This window comes from Cydia splendana, chromosome Z (assembly GCF_910591565.1).
Source record: "Cydia splendana chromosome Z, ilCydSple1.2, whole genome shotgun sequence".
Taxonomy (NCBI): domain Eukaryota; kingdom Metazoa; phylum Arthropoda; class Insecta; order Lepidoptera; family Tortricidae; genus Cydia; species Cydia splendana.
In genome coordinates, this window is record NC_085987.1 from 30,680,799 (window position 1) to 30,702,636 (window position 21,838).

The 21,838-nt window shown below is 35.7% G+C and overlaps 2 protein-coding genes across 3 annotated transcripts in view; one reads left to right on the forward strand and one right to left on the reverse strand.

Moving 5' to 3' along the window:
* The window catches only part of LOC134804783 (uncharacterized), a 46,194-nt gene extending 44,456 nt beyond the window's left edge, over window positions 1-1,738 (reverse strand). Inside the window, exon 1 of the mRNA XM_063778019.1 lies at window positions 1,497-1,738. The gene's annotated coding sequence lies outside the window, so the exon portion shown is untranslated. The remainder of the gene's footprint in view (window positions 1-1,496) is intronic.
* Window positions 1,739-6,660: 4,922 nt separating this feature from the next.
* LOC134803998 (6-phosphogluconate dehydrogenase, decarboxylating) lies at window positions 6,661-18,246 on the forward strand. Of its 2 annotated transcripts, none has more exons than XM_063776852.1 (12): window positions 6,661-6,772; window positions 7,373-7,484; window positions 7,584-7,698; window positions 8,470-8,621; window positions 9,324-9,416; window positions 9,931-10,081; window positions 11,023-11,133; window positions 11,321-11,464; window positions 12,050-12,204; window positions 14,268-14,357; window positions 16,324-16,524; window positions 17,320-18,246. In XM_063776852.1, exons 1-12 carry the CDS (start codon window positions 6,765-6,767, stop codon window positions 17,437-17,439), a joined length of 1,452 nt encoding a protein of 483 aa, XP_063632922.1. In that variant the 5' UTR covers window positions 6,661-6,764; the 3' UTR covers window positions 17,440-18,246. The 2 variants fall into 2 exon arrangements, with proteins under 2 accessions (XP_063632922.1, XP_063632921.1); XM_063776851.1 differs by lacking the exon at window positions 6,661-6,772 and adding an exon at window positions 7,273-7,301.
* Window positions 18,247-21,838: the final 3,592 nt, after the last annotated feature.

A 21,838-nucleotide genomic window follows, 5' to 3' on the forward strand; every position in this document is an offset into this window, starting at 1 on the left:
AATACAGAAACGGCTAATATGAAACGAAAAAGATGAAAAACAGAAGATGTTCAAGAATTTAAATAAACCAGCAAATAAAAACGAAATGAAAAGGTTGGATGGTAAGTGTCTGAAATTGGAAGAAAAATCTCTTGGTGATTTTGTTACTACCAAAACAAGGTCGTTCTTCGAATTATATGGTGTTCAAAATGTAAGCCATTATTGTAGCCCTAACACCATAGACTTGGTCGATAGTCTGAAAGTAGTCAACGATACTGCAGAGAGGGGTATAGCTTTAATAAAAAAGTTTAATGACTCTGTCAAAGATGAAGGGCAAAAACAGTTCTTGCTGAGAGTCGTCGAGCATCACAGAAAATGCGTTACTAAGCGAACAAAAGAAGAGGTTTCAGCTTATGTAGCTAAATGATTACTTATTTTGTTATGGATGCATGTAAACACTAATGTATTTTAAGTTTAGTTTTACTTTCAAATAAAAGTTTCAACTACTGTATTGTTCTATTTCGTAATAATATTGAGGTACATTACTTTTTTGTGACTTTTTTTGTATCTGTTCATCCAGCGCAACCTCTAAACAATGTCCGACTCACCTAAAATTTGGTATATATGCTTTTAATATAAGCTGGACCCGGAAACCGAGCGAAGTCAGAAAAAATATCACAATATTTTTTTTCCCATACAAATGTGAAACACCCTATTAAACAACCACACTTTTTCCTATTTTTTAACTTTTTGGTGAGGACAAATTTCATTCTCTACAATATATAGAAAGAGAAAAAAATCCAAACAAATATTTAGTCATTCAGAAACAATGATGTAGGATATTTGTAAATTGTAACACCTACCGACGTATATATCTAGGATAGGACTTAGTTTAAGTAGTAGTGAAAGTGAGTAACATGAAATGGGAATAATACAACTACTACACACTTAAAGTACAATGGTCAGATTGTAGTAGATAAATTTATAAACAGTAAAAAATGCAAGTGTCACTACCCACAAAGTTTTGAGGTCTAAAATGTAGGTAGCAAGTAGTTACCAAGTATATTGGTTAATTTTTACCAATTCAAGTACTGGAGTAGATAAATAATATTATATTGCCGTAAATCACGTTCGCTTTGCACAAATGCACAATTTATTTTTATTATAGGTACGATTTTTAGATGAATACAAGTTGTAGACTGAGTTCATGGAGCGAGTTCATCAGTAATGGCTGACATTTCGCACGTAGCACAGTACGACAGTAACAATACGCTGTCGCCGTTTCTCGCAACTTATACAAAATGAAGAGGGTATTTTTATGGAGCTGTGCGCTTCAACTTCAGGTAAATAGAAATATATAATAATAGACTATACATGGAGTACAGACCTACCCACCTATCATAAGCCGAGCTGACTCAAAAACTTTCTAAAACAGTAGCTCACCAGCGTGACTCAGTGCCGAATTTCTTTTGGTAGTATTAAATACAAAGAGAGACAATATAACATACAAAACTTACCAGATATGTAAATTGGACTGGCCGCCAGTCGTTAGCTAATATTTGAGCATTGCGCGTCCCGCGTCATATTATAACAAAAAATCAAGTCATTACTGAAAGTCCTCTTTTGTCCACCATTAGTTCCATAGTTTTTGTACTTTTAAATAATAATCATTACTGACACTAAACGTGCGCCCGTCCCGTACAGTTAAACCCAACAAACAACAACAAAATGGCGGAAGCGTGGCGTATGAAGAGAAAGAAGCCACGGCTGCGGCTGTAATGTTGGCATTGGCAGAGTAGTCTAGAGACTTACTCTTTGGTCTAGAGTAGTACAGTAATGGTGTTGTCAGGTTGGCAGTAAAATAATGGGCTCCACAGACGTCACGATAATTGCGTGCGACTTGTTTTAAAGTGGAGATCAACAGAAATTGCAAAGAAAGGCCTGTCCAGACGGGAACAATTTTACAGTTACGGGAACAATTGTACAGGCCTTCATGTAAATAAACCAATTTACCCATATAAAGCGCTTATAGAGTCTGAGGGGCTACCGCGAAAACAGAAATTCGCAAATTGCGGGGATCTTTCTCTTTTACTCCAATGAAGGCGTAATTAGAGTGACAGAGAAAAATGCCCGCAATTTGCGAACTTCGATTTTCGCGGTTATAACCCTGGCTACTGAAATATTACACAAATGTTTGGCGGGAAATTCTAAAAATCTTCGGCTGGTCACACTTTGAGTAGTAGGAATTATAGTTTTGATACTAGAAAATATTTTTGATTTTCTGTGCACTCGTAAGGTACCTAAGGATATAAATTAAATATACGTTGACGTGCACTCAAAGTCAGCTCACATAATTTCTACCATTATGTAAAGTACAGTCAACGATAAACACATATGTTAACACTTTCTCACCATATACCATTGTAACAAGGCGAGAAATGGGTGTTCTGCCTTTTCGCAGAACTATTTTTGGCGGAATTTCATTTGCCAACCAACATTTCGCCGACGTTTCACTTTGACAACTAACAATTAGCAAATGGTAGAATTATTGTAAAGCAGATTATTATAACGCCTCTAAACTTTTGGGAGACTTATCATTTGTCAAATCTTTCACTTGGTCGAACAACTCTTGGACGAATAACGTTTCGTTGAAGCTACAGTTCGCTTTTCATACATTAGACAAGTTACAAATAAGAAAAAGATACATACCAAAAAATCAAAAATGGCCGAGTTGTTGGACTTTTTATAATGTATATTTTAATATTTGAAGCCAGTGGCAGCGAGCGAGCGAAACGAGCGAGCAAGACCTTCCTGGGCAGAGCCGACTTGGATATGGTTAGGTTAGAAGACTAACTATCGAGGTTATTTTTTTTTTTCAATAACCCAAAAAACGTAATTACACGGCAACTTTCGGGTTAAATATCCCAACTTTCGTGTCAAATATCTCGGCTATTTTTGATTTTGGAGAAATATATTCCTGCAAAACATGCTTATTTTAGCATATTGTCTACGATTACTTAAAAAATAGATGTTATAATGACGTAAATTTTACCAAGTCCTAGATTTTTGACAACTATCGGGTCAAATATCTCTGCCATTTTAATTTTAGAGAAAAGTTTATTAAGAAAAAACAGATTATTTCATCGAAATCATCTAAATTGTTCTAAGTGTTTTGAAACCCCTATGTTTTTTTCATTTTCTCAAAAAAAATCTCTAAGTCCCAGAAACGGCCCCCCTTTGGTACAGTCTGACCAAATGAAACAATTGGTAAACAATAAACAACAGTGTATATTATGCCAACTAAAACATTCTACCACATGAAAGTTGGCATTTTTACAAGCTTTTATTTAACTTGCAATGTACCTATGTAAATTTGTAACTATGTTTGTACGGGTCAAATCTTGCAAACTAAATTTGACCCACTTGCCGACTTCCAAGTTCCAATGAAGCTGAAAATTTGCACACATATGTAAGTCGGATGACAATGCAATATTATGGTACCATCGAGCTGATCTGATGATGGAGACAGGAGGTGGTCATAGGAACTCGGTGATAAAATAACACAACGTAATTGTGTTTAGGGTTGTTAGAATTGTCTCGATGAGTATTAGTTGACTGTGGAAAGAAAAGTATAGTCAACGATAAAAACTAGTATCATAATAATTGAATTTTAACAAAAAACTTATCATGGCTCCGTACCTGAAGGCTATCCTATAATTCTCCGTTGACGTAATCACCCATGACAAGAAATAACTTGAAATGTATAAGTAACTATGTATGTTTGTACGGGTCAAATCATGCAAGTTAAATTTGACCCACTTTCCGGTTTCCGATGAATAGAAAGTGATGGATATTGGACACAATATTACATATTATGACATGAAGCTGATCTGATGATGAAGCTGGAAGGTGGCTATGTGAACTCTGTAGTAAAACGACGTAACCCTCGAGTTTGGGCTTGTTTAATTGGTTTCGATGAGTATTTTGATTCTAGATTAGGTATATTCAGGGTCTGATGGACAATAATAGAATTTTTACTAAAGCTGAAAAATTGCATACATAATTATGTAAGTTGGATGACAATGCAATATTATGATACCATCGAGCTGATCTGATGATGGAGTCAGAAGGTGGTCAGCGGAACTCTGTAACACAACTATAGGTACCCAACTATATCAAGTTTGGCTCGTTTTGACGAGTACTTTTGGTCTTCAATGGTAGTCATCAGGGTCTGATTATCCAGAGTTCTATGATGAAGGCAGAAGATGTCCACCACAGAAACTCTGTAATATAACGACCAAGATCGCTTCGTCTTGACGAGTGTTTTGATCATAGATGTCATCCAGGGTCCGATGATTGAGTCAGTATGTTTAGTGAGACAGGCAGGCGTCAATAGCATTGGTCTGCAACCTGAATAGAATAGCTATTAAATTAAAAAACATTTTTTATTTAAAGCAAGTTATTAGAATAACATCAGAGCCGGGCTAACGGAACGGACACCAGCAGTGGTTCCGTGATGGTGGAAAAGCCTGTCATATATTTCCGCTGTAAAAGGAAACCCGACTGCAACTTGTATGGGAACTGCACGCCGACTGAACGCCATTACAACAAAGGCACATGCTGTTTTGGTCCTCCGACTCATCTTGATATGCACATAGGAGAATGATGATGATGATGATGGTATCCTGTTATCCCTCATCAGGGACATAGGGCTCTCAGAAGGGTTCTCCACTGTTGTCGATCCTGCGCTGTCTCTTCGAGTTTCTTCCAGTCGAGGCCAGCGGATGCCACCTCTTTGTTGACTGTGCGCCTCCAGGTGGTACGTGGACGGCCGGGTCTTCTTTTTCCAGAGGTTTGCCAAGACAGACCTTGTTTGGACAGGTGATTGTCTGGTCTTCGCAACACATAGGAGAATAGTACCCAGGATAGAGCTGATGCTGAACCCTGGCTGTACCTAGTGGGACTCGGGTTTGGTGTAACATAGACACACGCTGGGTTGGACATCCGACTCGTCACGATGAGCGACTGAAGTCTTAGGGCTCATACCTACATACTGACGTTTGCGGGCCTATGCCACAAACATTGTACGGCGGTTCGAGATATATGCTACTTTTTATAGATGATTTTCGCGTAAAACGTTTAGTTATTTTATTAAAACGAAAGATGAAGTTTTTAGTAAATTTATTGAATTGTAATCATTGTAATACGCCTATTTGAATAACCTTACAACAATGATGCGTTGAAAGAGATGAACAGACCTGTCCAGCGATAACTAAAAAGTAAAAAATAAATTATAAGTAAAAAAACTTATTTAAAAACAAGCTTTTATTAAATGCGCTAAAAAAATTAAAAAAAAATTCCTTTAAAAAATTTACTATCAAGATTTAACGCAATTACACAATTTATATGATATAAAAGCTTGTCGCGAGATTAACCTTTGTAGATAAACAAGTAAAATAAATAACTTGATCTGATGGATTACAATTTTAAAAATTTTCATATGAAGTAAATACGAGTACTTAAATCTAGCGACAAGCTTTTATATCATATAAAGTAAAGACGAGTACTTAAATCTCGCGACAAGCTTTTATATCATATAAATTGTGTAATTACGTTAAATCTTGATAGTAAAATTTTTAAAGGATTTTTTTTAGCGCATATAAATAAAAGCTTGTTTTTAAATAAGTTTTTTTACTTATTATTTATTGAAAATTGACATTATAAAACACAGACCAAACGTTTAGTTGGTAACTGTGCGGTTGGCAAATAAAACAAAACATTTGATGAATGAAGTTGGGAAATGCAAATTCGGCGGAATAAAATTCCGCCAAACGTGAGTTGGGAAGTGATAATCGGCCATACCATTTTCGGCGATAAATAAGAGAAAAAGACGAGTAAGAGTCATTTTATGTCATTCATTCAAATTGTTTGCGGTTTATAAGGGGTTTATTGCAAATAATATTAATTCATAATGTCTATACTGAGTCAGGTTAGCAAACTATTATTTAAGCTCGTAAATAATTGCGACAATGTACGATGTCGACGTGTAGCGTTGTATAACGAAACTCTGCAATGTTTACAACTCCAAAACAAATGTAAACAAATTAGGAGATTGGTGCTCTATAAATATTTTGATACTTAGCATTTAGCATATTTGGCATAGTACTTATGTATTTTTTTTGGCGATGGATTAATATTACGGTATTATCGAGCTAGGTCTTATTTACATTACATTTCATTTTTCGCCTTGTTACAATGGTATATGGTGAAAAAGTGTTAACATATGTGTTTATCGTTGACTGTACTTTACATAATGGTAGAAATTATGTGAGCTGGCTTTGAGCCTCAACGTATATTTAATTTATATCCTTAGGTACCTTACGAGTGCACAGAAAATCAAAAATATTTTCTAGTATCAAAACTACAATTCCTACTACACAAAGTGTGACCAGCCGAAGATTTTTTGAACTTCCCGCCAAACATTTGTGTAATATTTCAGTAGCCAGACTCTTGTCAAATATTCTACCCTATTGTCAATATGAAAATAGGATCATCCCTTCTGGACGGATCTAGAAGTGAGATAGATCGAGATCTCCATCGTGTCCACTCTTAACGCTAGCAACACTATGTAGTAGCCGCCACGAAACCACGGTGACTACGTAAAATGACAAGACATGCTTGACATTTTTGACATTGGGATGTGTGCCCGATCGGCTTTCATCAGCAAAGTAGTTAGCGCAATATTATAAGGATAATATTTTCTTAAGTGTTAAATTGTTTAAGACATGGCAGAGTAAGTACATCAATTCATTCTTTATGTTTATAATTTAGCCTTGCAACCATTATTTATGAGTTAGTCCACTTTATCGATATAATTTCAGAGCATGACTTGAACCTACGTAATGTGAATTGTAAATGCTTTTAAATACTGCTTGATAATGTCGTTACTTAACTTGATTAACATAATCTATTAATTGTTACTTATATACACATTAACTCGGCACCCTAATAATTAATTATGTTACTTTATAACCTGTGGCACCCTTCCGTTTTCAATGTCATTGTCTGTAGGTATATAGGTTAATCATAAGTAGATACTTATTAAGTAGTTCGGCATAAGTAAAGGCTTTTATACCTTGAAGGTTATCTGAAGGTGACTCCTAGTAAATGATTGGAAGTTCACTAGCCTGGATGTGTGCCATGGGGATACTGTTCTTATTAGGTATTTTAATTATTTTAAATTTACATCTTACTGATTTTGAAAATATAGGTTTTATTTTATAGTATAGTTCCTCTATAATACTAGCAATGTTAGGTATAAGGTAATTTAACATAAATTATTATTACATTTATTTACAAATTTAAATACTTATTGTAAAATTAATAATTTCAGACCAAAAGCTGACATTGCCCTCATCGGGTTGGCTGTGATGGGCCAGAATCTCATCCTCAACATGGATTCTAAAGGATTTGTAGTTTGTGCATTTAACAGAACAGTTGCCAAGGTATAATATACTTCTTATAAATTAGCACTGTTTAGTGATGTCACTTAAAAGTATACTTCAATTGTGGTTTTTCTGTTCCTATGAATATGTATTTTACAGGTGGATCAATTTCTTGCTAATGAAGCCAAAGGAACAAAAATTATTGGAGCTAAATCCTTAGAAGACATGGTTGCAAAACTCAAAAAGCCAAGAAAAGTTGTCATTTTGGTTAAAGGTAATAATAAGACATAATAATTTAAGCTAAATGAGGTCATTGACTAGCTGTAATGACCCCAGTAATATTACCAGTCAATGGAAAATTAGACAAAGAGAAATATAAATATAATAACTACTTTTTATGTTTAATGTGTTATTATTATTAATAATTAGTTTAATATATTACTAGGATCATAATTTGTACCATTACTTATAAAAAAAAAACACAGCAAACTCAGGAAGTTAATTACTATTCATACCAGTAATATTCCCAATATTACCAAGTACCTATCTTACCAATGATATTGGAAATATTATAAGGTATTAAATATAGACACAAACAAAGTGCCAAAAATATGTATGTACACAGTGCCTTAATGTATGGGCTTGACTATAAATCCTCAATTGACAGGTTTTACTTAATCAAATAAGAAATGAATCAAGTCTCATAAAAATCATTGGTCATGTCTTAAGCCGCGCAACCTTAGGCTCGCGGTTAAGGCAGCGTCTCCACTTGCACCAGTTTTTAGTAATATTCCCAGTAACATTGGTATCTTACTGGTAATAATCCCAAACATACTTAACGAAAATTTTACCAATATCTAAGTATAATTCGTATAATATATATCATAAAATAAATTAATTCAATTAATTAACAATGGAACTTTTACCATTAAATGATTTTATTGTTTAAAAAAATATCTTTGTCCAAACATGCATTAATTATGTTGTCACATTCTTATATAAGAAGGAGAGGAGTGAAAGTGAAGATATATTCATTATGTTACAGCTGGGTCAGCAGTGGATGAATTTGTTTCAAAATTGGTTCCACTATTGGAGAAAGGTGATATAATAATAGATGGTGGTAACTCTCAATACATGGACACACAGCGCTGGTGCAAGGAACTGAAGCCCACTGGGATCCACTATGTGGGGATGGGTGTAAGTTCATTTATTTTGTTAAAGGTGTACATAAATGAGCCAGATGCAAATAAAAATAACTCTAACTATTTAATTTTTACCAGAAGTAGATAGAGTACTACTACTATAGGTCTACTTTATGCTTTCATTCTTCATACCACTTTATTGTCTTTTGTACTGTCAATAACTCTAATAATACCTCTTGAATAACCATTTTGTTGAAATACAGTAGATATAGTCATTTAATAATAGGTACATATATAGTTACTTCTGCTGTAAGTAATTAGAAAGAAAGAAAGAAAGAAAGAAAATAAATTTATTCAGGACGCTTACAGTATTGCTTAAAATTAATACAACACTTTTATAAGTAAAAACATAAACGTCACTGAATAGGTCTCCCCTCAGCTTGATGACAAGTTACCTTTCAGGTATCTTGACGCTGGTCTTCCGTGGAGACCTGTCCAAGCGATCGCGTCAGCACGTAAACTTAACTAATATTGGTTAAACTAAATTGAGATCAGAACAAAAATCACAAATTATATGACATGATATAAAATAATTGTTGGTAATTAAAATTGCTAGTACCTAACAGAAAATTTTAAACTTAAATTCAACGCCTTGCATATTTATATCAAAGCAGTTGTAGGTAAATTTCAGTGCTTAGATTTACAATGTTAATGTGTATGATCAGACACATGAAATATATTAGAGGACTTGTCACAGGTGAGTGGGGGGGAGGACGGCGCCCGGTACGGCCCGTCGCTGATGCCCGGCGGCCACCCGGCCGCCTGGCCCCACGTCAAACCAATATTCCAGGTATGTGCTCTCAATCAATAATTCCTGAGGTTGCTTTCCATTTTTTCATAAAGCCATGAATAATCAATATCAATAATCCTCTCTGAAGAGGCTCAAAGTGGACTCTCAATGTTCCATTTATTAGCTGTATGATATTTTTAATTTGTAGAGTTAAAAAAAGTGTAGGTATTTATTGGGTTACAATAATTGTGATGCTGATTGATACACTATCATAGCTCGGTTCACTTGTGCTTTAGTCTGCAGTCAAAAAATGGTTGAATGAATACATTTCAAAGTCATGTAGCTTTACTGCTAAAGCTATATTTGTTTGTGTTTTTTCTGTATCCGGTAGCAGATATCACTGATTTTTGTAATCAGTGATGACAATATCACTTTGTTAGCTCTGAGGTCGCTGACTGGACGGTAGCGCGCGGCGGGGCGACGAGTGGCCGATCGAGACCATTCATATATTGTTCGCGACCAAATGTATGAACGGCCTTGAGCGGCCGCTCGTCAAGCCATGGTTTCTGTGCAGGCTATCTGCGCTAAAGCGAACAACGAGCCCTGCTGTGACTGGGTGGGCGAGGACGGCGCCGGCCACTTCGTGAAGATGGTGCACAACGGCATCGAGTATGGCGACATGCAACTCATCTGTGAAGCCTACCATCTTATGAAAGACGTTTTAGGTATTTTCTTTCTTCATTATTATCACATTTAAAAGCCTTCACCTTCAATGCTGGGATGCCGATTTGTGATCTGCCATGGTTTGGTTTATATAATGAATATAACACATCACCTATAACCAGCTTTTTAGCATTAAATAAGTAAAATGGTCCTACTTTGCTCCAATAAAAAAAATGACTTAACGTCTAATATATCCAAACATAATATTTCTATATTATTATTTATATACTCAGATAAACGAAATTGTATATATTTTTTGAATTGCCACTTTAGTCATAAAATTAATATCCTTTTTCTTGGCGGGGCCTATTAATTTGGCGCACAATGGGGTAACTTTGCACCCCTGAGTGAACTATAGGTAGGAGCAAAAAGACCCCTAACAATGAGTATCTTGTGCCCCTTATTCAGAGCTTCGTTTTATATAAAACAACATTTCATAAATTTGAAATACCGATAAAATATGTCACATGAGATGTTCTTCTTCATATTCAATTTGTCTGAATATTTAAATAATGAACAGTTTAAAAAATATTCAAAATTTCCTTAAAGTGGAGCCAATTTTGGAGCAAAAAGGACCATTTTAGGTAGCATTTTGCAACTTGGTGAATGGTCAAGAATAAATGAACGGAAATTAAGCTAATTTTGTATGTTTGGGATTATTGAAGCTGTTCAACCGTGACCGCCATTTGGAACCGAGGAATTTCAATGAAATATAATGCGTACTTTCTGTGTACCGTTCGTAGAAATCATTGTACCTCCCTCTCCCTAAAACATGATATTAAAACAAAACTTTTTCAGGAATTCAATAATTGCATTACATCTTATGGGTTGGAATGTGAGATTCATCATCCGGTTATTTAAATATTAGAAATCAAACACTGGCGTGAAATATTAAAATTAAACACAACCAATAAACCATGTCTATGCATTATTCAATTTTCAGGTATGGATCAAGGTGAAATGGCGCGTGTATTTGAAGAGTGGAACAAAGGCGAATTAGACTCGTTCCTTATTGAAATCACACGAGATATTCTCAATTTCAAAGATTCTGATGGTAAGGATAGTTTTAATAAAAGCAAAAGTTAATATTACGTAAATATAAATAAATATTTCTGTTTACCAAATATTTGTATACATGGAGGATGCTATGTTTAGCTGTAACTGTAAATAGAAGGACGTATACATATTATATTTTTATAAAGCAGAGTAGTGTGGTATTGTGAACGGTTTGTTTGTTGTAGGTAAATACTTGCTGCCGAAGATCCGTGACTGCGCGGGCCAGAAGGGCACGGGCAAGTGGACGGGTATCAGCGCGCTTGAGTACGGCGTGCCGGTCACTCTCATCGGCGAGGCCGTGTTCGCGCGCTGCCTGTCCGCACTCAAAGGTCACTCACGTTCATGGTAGCAATAATATGATAACTAGATAGGTTATACGCGCTCCAATATTAAATTTTTGGGTACCGTATTATGATCTAAAAAGCGTTCCGACTTTTCAAAAACTCCGTTCTCTGAGTTCACTGCACCTAAAGCCACTCGACGACCGAAGCAACTAGTTCTATAAGTAAATGCAAATCAGAAGTGATGCTATAGCATGGAATATATGCGTAAAATTTCGGTTTAACTTTGTATTCTTTTCTTGCTACTTTTGAACACAAGGTAACTAGATTATATAAATCCAACACGTGTCACAATCACAATACCTATTGAAAGAGTCCACCCTGGGCACAAAATAATTGCTTTTTAAATACCTACCAAAGTTTTAGACTTTTGCCAATTTCGTACATAACCAATTTTATTAAGTACTTAAATTCCTCTAAATAACACATCATTACAGTAAAACCAAAACTCTGAAACTGAAAAAACAATATACATAAAAACAAAATACAAATTAGACATTGGATTTGGGTGAAGACGTAGCAGCGTGGCCCCGTTGCGTCGTCTGACTCAATAATGAAAGTGTATTGTTGTAGAGGAGCGAGTGAAGGCGAGCGGCGTGCTGCCCGGCGCGGCGGGCAAGTTCACGGGGGACAAGAAGGCGTTCCTGGAGCACCTGCGCAAGGCGCTGTACGCCAGCAAGATCATCTCGTACGCGCAAGGGTTCATGTTGCTGCGCGAAGCCGCCAAGGTGAGTCCTTTAATAACTTGCCTTTAGTCCAGTCGACGTCAAAGATATGTTTACATTTTTTGCCTTATTACAAAGAAGTAAGGTGCATAAGTGTAAACATATGTTTGACGTCGACTGTACAACAACTATAGCTGATCAGTAATCACTAACCCCTTTATTCATAAACGTTTACTAAAGTTGACAAGCCGATAATAATCGTTTGTCCCTTTCCGACGTATTGGTATGATGGAAAGGGACAAACGATTATTATCGGCTTGTCAACTTTAGTAAATGTTTATGAATAAGGGGGTAACCGTCTAACCTAACCACCAACATACCGCCCGTAAGACCAAACCTGACTAAAACCGCCTGTTGTTCACCTCTGCTTGTGTTGCTGTTTTCTTTTATTGAGGTGTGCAATAATAGTACATTATTGTCGAGGTTCGGAAGTAGCTACTTGCAGGCTGAGGATTCGTTTTAAACGGACGACCTTGGGAGTCCGTTTAATTGAATCCGAAGCCAGCAAGTAGCCTTCCAGCCGAGTCATATATAGTGCTTTTCTCAAAAATGGTGCAAGAAATATAAATATCATAGAAATATTTTACAAAAGCAACTTTCGTACGTATATATTTTTACAGAAAAAAGTAGAAACAATTGAAAAAATTTGCTTTGCCGCCTTTTTATTTTTTTAATAAAAAAATAGAAGTGTATTTTTCTGCCGAAAATACGCCAACCTATTTGAGACAGCTAAATAGTCGCGGTACTAATCATCTGTTTGGCTGTTTAATGGGCCTGTGCCTTCATTTGATATGGCCATTTCAACTTTTAAAAAGTTTGGAACTCGACAAATAATGGAATTTGTATGCAACATTGCAGTCCCAAAATCGAGACTGCAATGTTTTTAACTTTTTAATTTTTGACTGACCATAAACTACGCGCTTCGCAACCTATTTTTTCAACGGCAAAGTCGACTTTGCCGTCCATTTTTGAGAAAAGAGTAGTTATATCGTATTGTATTTAGTGATGGGCGAGCGGAAAGTTTCCGTTATGGAAAACTTTCGGTAACGTAATTTACCGAGAATATTTCCGTAATATTCTCCTGACGTGAAAGATAGGGAAATTTACATTTTTTGATGATTATATTGCACTTTTCTTAGTGAATAGAGCTGTCAAAAGAGTCAGTAATATTACAAATGGAAAATATAATACATACCTAAAAGGGTTTCTAGGTCAGGGATAGGGATATTTTGAAAATTTAAATTGAATAAATAAATTCACGTACATAATTTTGTGCCCCATCATTCAATAGGGTTTTAAAAATGATTTTAAAATATTAAAGATAATTTTTTGTTTAAATAAATACTTTGGGAGATAATCGAACCGAAAGTCTTAAGAGATTATGAACCTGAATCAACAGTTTCCTAGAGTTTTTCATTGTTTTTCTAGCTATACTTTATTTGTTTTGCTTTCTTATATTTGTATAAAATTTTAGAATCATAAAAAAAATCTAAAGAAACGTGTGTACAAGAAGAGCGTATATTCTAAAGAAACTTACGGCAGTTGCGCCCTTTTTACGGGACCAGAATTGTACCAAAAAACACGCGCTTTTAGATAAATTGCCAGTTTTGGTACTGTTACCGTAACATTTCCGAGAACATTCTCTCAAACGGAAATATTCTCTGTAATTTCCCATCACTAATTGTATTGTATTGTATAGCCACGTGGATGACATAACCATAGGATTGAAATTAGATAAGGATAGGATGACAAATCATTACCTACTGCTCTATGCCCTATTTTGCCTCTCTACCCCTAAATCGTGTATTTCCGAAAAGTAACCTATATCATGTCCTTCTAAATATGTATAAAGAAGCGGGGTATGTAAATTGCGGTTGACTAACCTTATGCTATTATACTCTTTCGAGATGCGCTTTAGTTTTTGAACTTATTTATTTTTCACTTTATGAAAATTTTGCCATCACTGATCTATATTTGGTGATGTTCAGAGCAAAAACGTAACAACACAAATATGTAAATTTTTATGTGTATATTTTTTGTAAGATATCTTATCGTTCGTGCCTCAGGTGCATCAATGGAACCTGAACTATGGGAGCATCGCTCTGATGTGGCGCGGAGGCTGCATCATCAGGAGCGTGTTCCTCGGCAATATCAAGGTACTAAAACTATTATTTCCGCATCGCCTTGAGAAGTTCATATTAGAATATATTCTAATATATGCATATTTTAATACAGTAACATACTTAATTACCTGTGTCATAACGCAGACGATTATTATACGCTTGCCACAAAGATTATTAGAAATATTATGGCCTTTGTCTATTAAGTTCATTGAAACCTGATTTCCTGATAATTTCGCTCGATATAAAAAGATCACGAACATTAGTTAAAACGCTCCTAATAAATTTGTACATTAAAGTCGAATGTTTTCAATAGCTAATTAACTAATTGTAGTTATCCAAAGGTATGTGAACTTTCACGAGTGTGCCTTTTATTTTATAGTTAGGCAAGCTTTTTTAGGGTTGCTTGCCTCAAAAGGTAAAAAAGGGGGCCCTTATAGGATCACTCGTACGTCTGTCTGTCTGTCCGACCCCCCCCCCCCCCCTTTATCTCTGAAACTACTGGGTCTAAACTTTTGAAAAAAATACACAAAATAGTTCTTTACCTATAAATGTTAGGAAAGCCTATTAGAAATGTGCAGTCAAGCGTGAGTAGGACTTAATTACTTATTTTTTTATTCGACCCCAACGGGTTTTTTAAAGACATTTAATTCGCAATCCACATTAAAAAAATCATTGTTAAAAATTGGGTAATGTACGGAACCCTTGGAACCTTGACCGGTTTTTTTTATTATTGTTAGGCATAATTTTACCTCGACTCTTATGCAATTTAGTCCCAGTATCATTTTGCATGACCTAAATGACATTGACATAGTGATAATGATAAGTTCGGCGTGAAGCATGCGTGTACTTAAATATTTCAATGTCAAAGTGAAATAGCCGCGGTATACTATATTGTATAGGCGCCTATACTATACATTGTATAGGCACCTAAATATTCAATTGAGTATTGGAATTTTAACAAGTGTCCATTTCATTTGCAAAGTACAATACCTACTCAAGCATATTACGATGTGAATATTTAATTCGCAAATCAAATCCTGAACCAATTTAGTTTAAATAGACAATCTATGGATAAGAAAACCCACTGGTGTGTTTGTTCTTGTTTAAGATATTAATTTTGTCGGGCGATCGTAAGATCCGCCAGGTCATGAAATTTTTTGCATATCATGGAACATGATTTGCGTAAATTGTACACCTAAACAGGATGTGCCTTATAGATATAATACAACAGATCGATGGTACCGCATTCGTCGATATTCCTATAGGTGGAGTCTGTTCGGAAAGAGAAGAGTCGTGAAATGTATTGAACCCCATACATTCCACGACTTTTCTCTTTCCGCACAAACTCTAGTCTCTTTTTTAACTATATCATATTATTATTTATTTAATAAGATTGTTTTCTTAAATATAGTCGTACCCTCACCAAACTCAACAATGAGTTTGACTGAGGGGTCATCAGACTCTAGTTATGTAACTAAAATAACTCATAGTTGGGAATTAATTACTGCAATGTGTCACAGCACATCGTAAAGTAGTTACATTTGTACGCCCTGGTGGCACTATCACAGTCCTAGGTGATAATACCTAAGAAGTACAAGAAATCAGGACAGACTTGTGTTAGATATAGTTCCTAATCGTGCTCTCTTTATGAAAAATAGTTACCACATGTACAACACAATTTTTAATGCAATTCCAGGCAATTTTAAAGCTCTTCCTTTAAATTTATTCAAAAGTAAGCTTTATCAATGGTTTAAGGAACAAATGTTTTACTCCACTAATGCCCTCTTCGACAGGAACACATAATATATGTATATACGTATACTTTATGTAAGTCTAGTGTTTAAGGATTAAATCTAAGTCTAGCTTTAAGATTGCTTTGTATGCTATTGTATAGCAAAATATGTCTTTGTACTGGTTTTTTTCTATTTACTTACCACCTATTACTGTACCATATTTTATGCGAATAAAGAACTTTTACTTTACTTTACAATGTGATCAGGACGCGTTCACGAAGAACCCTCAGCTGTCCAACCTGCTGCTGGATCCGTACTTCACGAAGCACATCGGCGCGTCGCAGGAGTCGCTGCGGCAGGTGGTGGCGCAGAGCGCGCTGGTGGGCGTGCCCGCGCCGGTGTTCGGGGCCGCGCTCGCCTTCTACGACGGCTACCGCGCCGGCGTCTTGCCCGCTAACCTGCTACAGGTAACTTCTTCATTGAACTTATGGACCTTATGATACTGTAACTTTCATTAAATAATCATCATGGTTTTCTACAAGAGCATAACAATACATACATACATTAGTATTTATATTTTTTTTGAATATGCATGAAACTGGTCAATTCCCTAGGGGCAGTAGGGGCACTACGGAATTTGTCTCAACCAGTTGATAACTGCATAGCCGCTATTTTCTGTGAATTATGTTATTTAATGAAGTATGCTTTCTTTACTTCACTATGTATGCATACTTTAATTTTGCCTCCTCAATGTATGTATTATATTTTTAGTTATTAAGGAATCCCCAGTTCCGATACTGATGTTGTATAGAAAAGTACGGAAGCAAACCCTATTTTTTATTGACATACATAAAAAGTCCGAATTCATCATGAGTAATGTAGAGTTAGGGGTAGTTGCTTTAGCGAGCCAGTTTAAGGTTGCAAGTTGACTGGGAAGCACTTTACTGCCTTGGTTACATTACCCGCCACGGTGTTGGATGCTGCCGTGACAGTACTACTTACCAGCAGCATCCTTACTGCGTTACACCTTTTCGCATCGGTCTGCCATTTAAGTAGGGTGTTTTTCGTTTAATCTGGGGATCTTCAGGATACACTACCCATGTTATCATTCTTCCACATATCCTCTCAGTTGTGGAAATAAAGCAATATTTGGAAAAAAACTGAAATTCTGATGTCAATACTTACTTACTTTCCACAGCAGATACTAAACATTTGTTATACATAATTATTTGCAACCTGTATTTAGAGCTTGTGTGTTTCAGGCCCAGAGAGACTACTTTGGCGCGCACACCTATGAGCTGGCCGCGAAGCCGGGCGAGTTCATCCACACCAACTGGACCGGCCACGGCGGCAACGTGTCCGCGTCTACCTACAGCACGTAGACATGCAAACTGACTGCACACTGAGGTGGTATTCAACAGTAGCTACAGTAAAAAGAGAGCATTTTTCGTATGTGTATATACCAACTTATATTAGAAAGAGTAAAACATATTTTTTTTATAAAGGTAACCGTAAATTTTGAAAACCTTAACATTTATATCATAATTAATCGTTTACCTATACACAGATACCTAAATCCTCAGTTTACTCTAAGTAACATAAAATACCACTTTGATTCAGCTTGCTCCATTTCTTTTTGGTTTTTGAACTCTAAGGACAACGGAATTGTATGTTTTAGACAAGTGAATTTATTTGACGATAACAGAAAGTATGTACTACGTAATAAACGATTACTGTATTTGAATTGCCCCCAATAATTACATCGCAGTCTTAACAATTGTCTTGACTAAGCTATCTTGATAGTTTGCATGTTTTTTCGTGGGGTGGGGCGATAACAGCCAAGTACCTAATACATTTTTGATACATTCGATTTTTTTTATATAGTGTGAGTAATCCATATTATTGTTGATATTGAGTGAAAACACAACATGCTTTTAATTTTAAGTATAAGAGCCAATGTTGTGTGATTTTAAAATCAATTCGAAACTTTATTTAATTTATTTATTACAATCATTCCTACTAATAACATTCCTTTGTCAGTCATAAACTGAAGACAACATTACATTATTATTAAACATGGTGAACGGTAAATTACGGGGTGAAATGTAAAATGTTATTGTGATAACTTACTGCGTCATGAGACTCATAAGTCATAAGTGTTATAGAGCTTCCTATATAATATTTTTTAAATAAATATATTTTATTAAAAAGTTGTCTTTTTTTCGAAGTGCACGTGGTCATTAGAATCCGTCTAAGAGTGGTATTCCACTCGTCCAAGATCCTTGTCCAATGTGTATTGCGTCTCACATTTTTTAAAGCAAAATTGGATTTGAAATGAAAACTTAGCGTGGTCCGACCCTAGTGTGGTCCGACTATAATAAGCGAATGCTACCTTATTCAACAAAACTCGTTGCGTCTATAGCCATGTCATCACATGTCATATAAATATTTGTCACAACATTGATTCGGACGTAAACAAACTTTGGACCTATTTAATATAATAATGGAAATTAATCGGTGCCTGTAGTGGGGTCGGTATGAAATTAGGGATGTTATGAAAACTACGTAAGTAATTTTACAGTTGAAAGGTTAAAATTAGGTGAAACAATGGATACATATGTACCTAACTACATCACCAGAATAATCTGTAAAAGAATGGGTCAGATTTAAATTAGAATCGTAGGTAGGTACATACCGGAGTTCTGAATGAGTAGGTACAATGACCTACATGTACCTATACGACAAGCGGTATGCCGGGCAAGTGCGTTCCTCATTGAGGCCTGTTTGAAATACAATCATGCCCACATTAGAATCTTGTTTAGTTGAGGTGACTGCCTGATTACCTACTACATATTAATAATTAGATATTAACTAGAGCAGCGGTTCTCAATCTTTTTTTTTGACGGAACCCCTTTGGAAAGCGAAATATGTACTTAATGGAACCCTACAATAAAACAATAGTAGGTATCGGCGGTGGCGGCATAGTAAAATTTTTCGAGGCGACTAAAGCATAGTGTTCTAAATTCTTGCGGAACCCCTGCAGGGGTATCGCGGAACCCTAGGGTTCCGCGGAACACACTTAGAGTATGGCTGACCTAGAGACAGCGGAGAGTGATGAAATGTTAAAAGATGATTGTATATTAAAAATAAAATGAAGTGTCTATCCTAAAGTACAGATAGAAAACTATTTACAAGCTTTTATTTAACTTGCAATAAATGTATGTATGTACCTATCTATGTACGGGTCAAATCTTGCAAGTTAAATATGACCCACTTGTCAGTTTCTGAAAAAGGTGAAAATTTGCATAATCACGTATGTACGAACTGATCTGATGACAGACAGGAGGTGATGGCTATAGGAACTCTGTGATCAACGCAACCTTACTGAGTTTGGGTTTGTTAGAATTGTCTCAATGAGTACTAGTTGCCCGTTGAAAGAAAAGTACAGCCTGCGATAAAAGCTTGTATATAAAATGATTTTTTTGACAAAATACGCCTATTTAATACGATAAGTATACCTACTCTTCAGTATTAGCTATGTTTTGTATTACAGAATAGTGGATCAGACTGCACACACTGCGCACGCACACAATGGTGTACGAAGTGATTCTGATGGTAGCGCTGCTTGTTATGTGGGGCCCATGTCTCACGGAAGGTCTCTGTGCTCCTCCGGGTCCTGTGTATGCCAAAGACCGAAAAAACCGGATTTTTATGATCGCTAGTACTAAGGCATGTAGTGAAGGTGGATGTGGTAAACAAATAAATTAACATTTTGAAAATATATAGTTTTGGTATTAATGAGTACTTATAAAATATATGTAGCTTGAGTAGGACCAGGCTATCACTGTACAGACTTTGCAATAGCGACACATTATGGTATCATAATATACTCACTCACCAGGCAAGCCGAAGCTGCGGAGGCGAGTGTGGTAACCATGCTTCGTTACGTGAGGGCAGAAGGGCTGCTCTTCCGCGCCGCGTGCCGGAGCCATCCAGATCCGAAAGCCGCCCGAGCCCCACGCGCCCTTAATAAGTTCGACGAACTCTAGATTTGATGGACACCCGAGCGTTTTTCATAGTTTTGATGAGCAGCGCCAAATTCGAACAAAATGCCGGGGCAAATTGCAAACGGCCTGTGGTGAATTAAGAAGAAAGACATTTATTCCATAAAACACACATACACAGGACAATAAGATGAAAGAAATAAGATAATTAGAACAACAAAACAAAGAAATTATGTACACATTAAAAAAAAACAGAAAAGAATACACACTTGGGTCCAGCAATGTGTGCCTTAGGGAAAAGACCCTGTCTCAGCATATTGTTGCAATTTGCAAACGAGGCAAATTCCAACGCTGTTATTCTGCCAAGGCCTTAGGGAGTGACATTAAAGTACTTAAGTGAAAAATATATTAATAGTTATTTTGAATTTAAAAGCAGCATAAAAGAAAAATGTGGCGTAAAGAAAAGACGAAAGCGGCATAAAAATAATGAATTAAAATTTTTGTGATTTATTTAACGATATTTTGATAAGAAATAAAAAATAAAAATAACTAATGTGCAGCGGGTCCAGATTCAATTTGAGTGTTAATAAGTATTTCACGCAGTTTCCGTTTGAAACCGAATTTGGAACCACAGTTTCTAATTAACTCCCTCGTTTGCAAAATTTCACTTACCTACACACAATTGCACAATGTACTTAGGTACTATTTTAGTTAAGCTGATAAGGCCTGTCCAGATAAGAACACACACACACATTTTACCACTTTGGAAGTGTCTCTCGCGCAAACTATTCAGTTTAGAAAAAAATGATATAAGAAACCTCAATATCATTTTTGAAGACCTATCCATAGATACCCCACACGTATGGGTTTGTGAAAAATTTTTTTTTGTGTTTCAGTTCTAAGTATGGGGAACCCCCAAAATTTATTGTTTTTTTTTCTATTTTTGTATGAAAATCTTAATGCGGTTCACAGAATACATCTATTTGTACATAAAAAGTAAATGCTATTGGTAAACTTGTCACCTAAATGGATTTTTACTTTTTTTTTTCGTAAAACTTAGGTTTTGCAAAGTGTTACTTGTCACTTTTTGACATCTATCAATAAGGATATTTAGACTAAATCCCATAGTAGCAACATCGCCATCAAAAAGGCGTTTTGCACTATGTAACAATAAAAACTTGTTTTTTTTAAATTGCTATTAACTCTGAAACTAGGCGAATTTCAAAAAAGTTTATAGGACATTTTTGTCTCTAAATATGATCAGGGATACGCTGTTAAAATTATTCAGTTTCCTCATGTTACACCGTGTATAATAAATGAGTTTCGAACCCTAAGTAAAAACTATGTTATTTCGCATTTTGACAAGCTAATTCATGAATATGGTGCATCATATAAAAAAAATGAATATAACCTTTTTTTATTAAGAATTTATTAAGGATTATTTCTTTCATTGACACTTTTTTGAACCGGGACATATTTCATGCAAAAAAGGGGGGGGGGGGGATTGCGTCAGGGGAGGGGAAGGGACGCTAGTGTGCGTAAAGCACCATACCCTAAGGTATCATACTACATTCATAAAAGGCTGGCTATAATTAGTTTTTCAAAAAACACAATTTGACCGAATCATATAGACTATAATGAAGCAAATAATAAAAAAAATGTACGAGAAAAGCGAGAACTGCAGAAATTTATCTCTATTTAAAAAAGTATTCGAGATGGCAGGTGTACCTACTTTACTTTTGTCTCGTTATTTCATCCGCCGATATTAATGCTGACT

Bases quoted from the DNA above. Each gene is read 5' to 3' on its own strand.
- LOC134803998 (XM_063776851.1), top strand. The intron at 14,358-16,323 runs GTACTAAAACTA...CAATGTGATCAG, and splicing joins TGTTCCTCGGCAATATCAAG to GACGCGTTCACGAAGAACCC. The intron at 16,525-17,319 runs GTAACTTCTTCA...TGTGTGTTTCAG, and splicing joins TGCCCGCTAACCTGCTACAG to GCCCAGAGAGACTACTTTGG.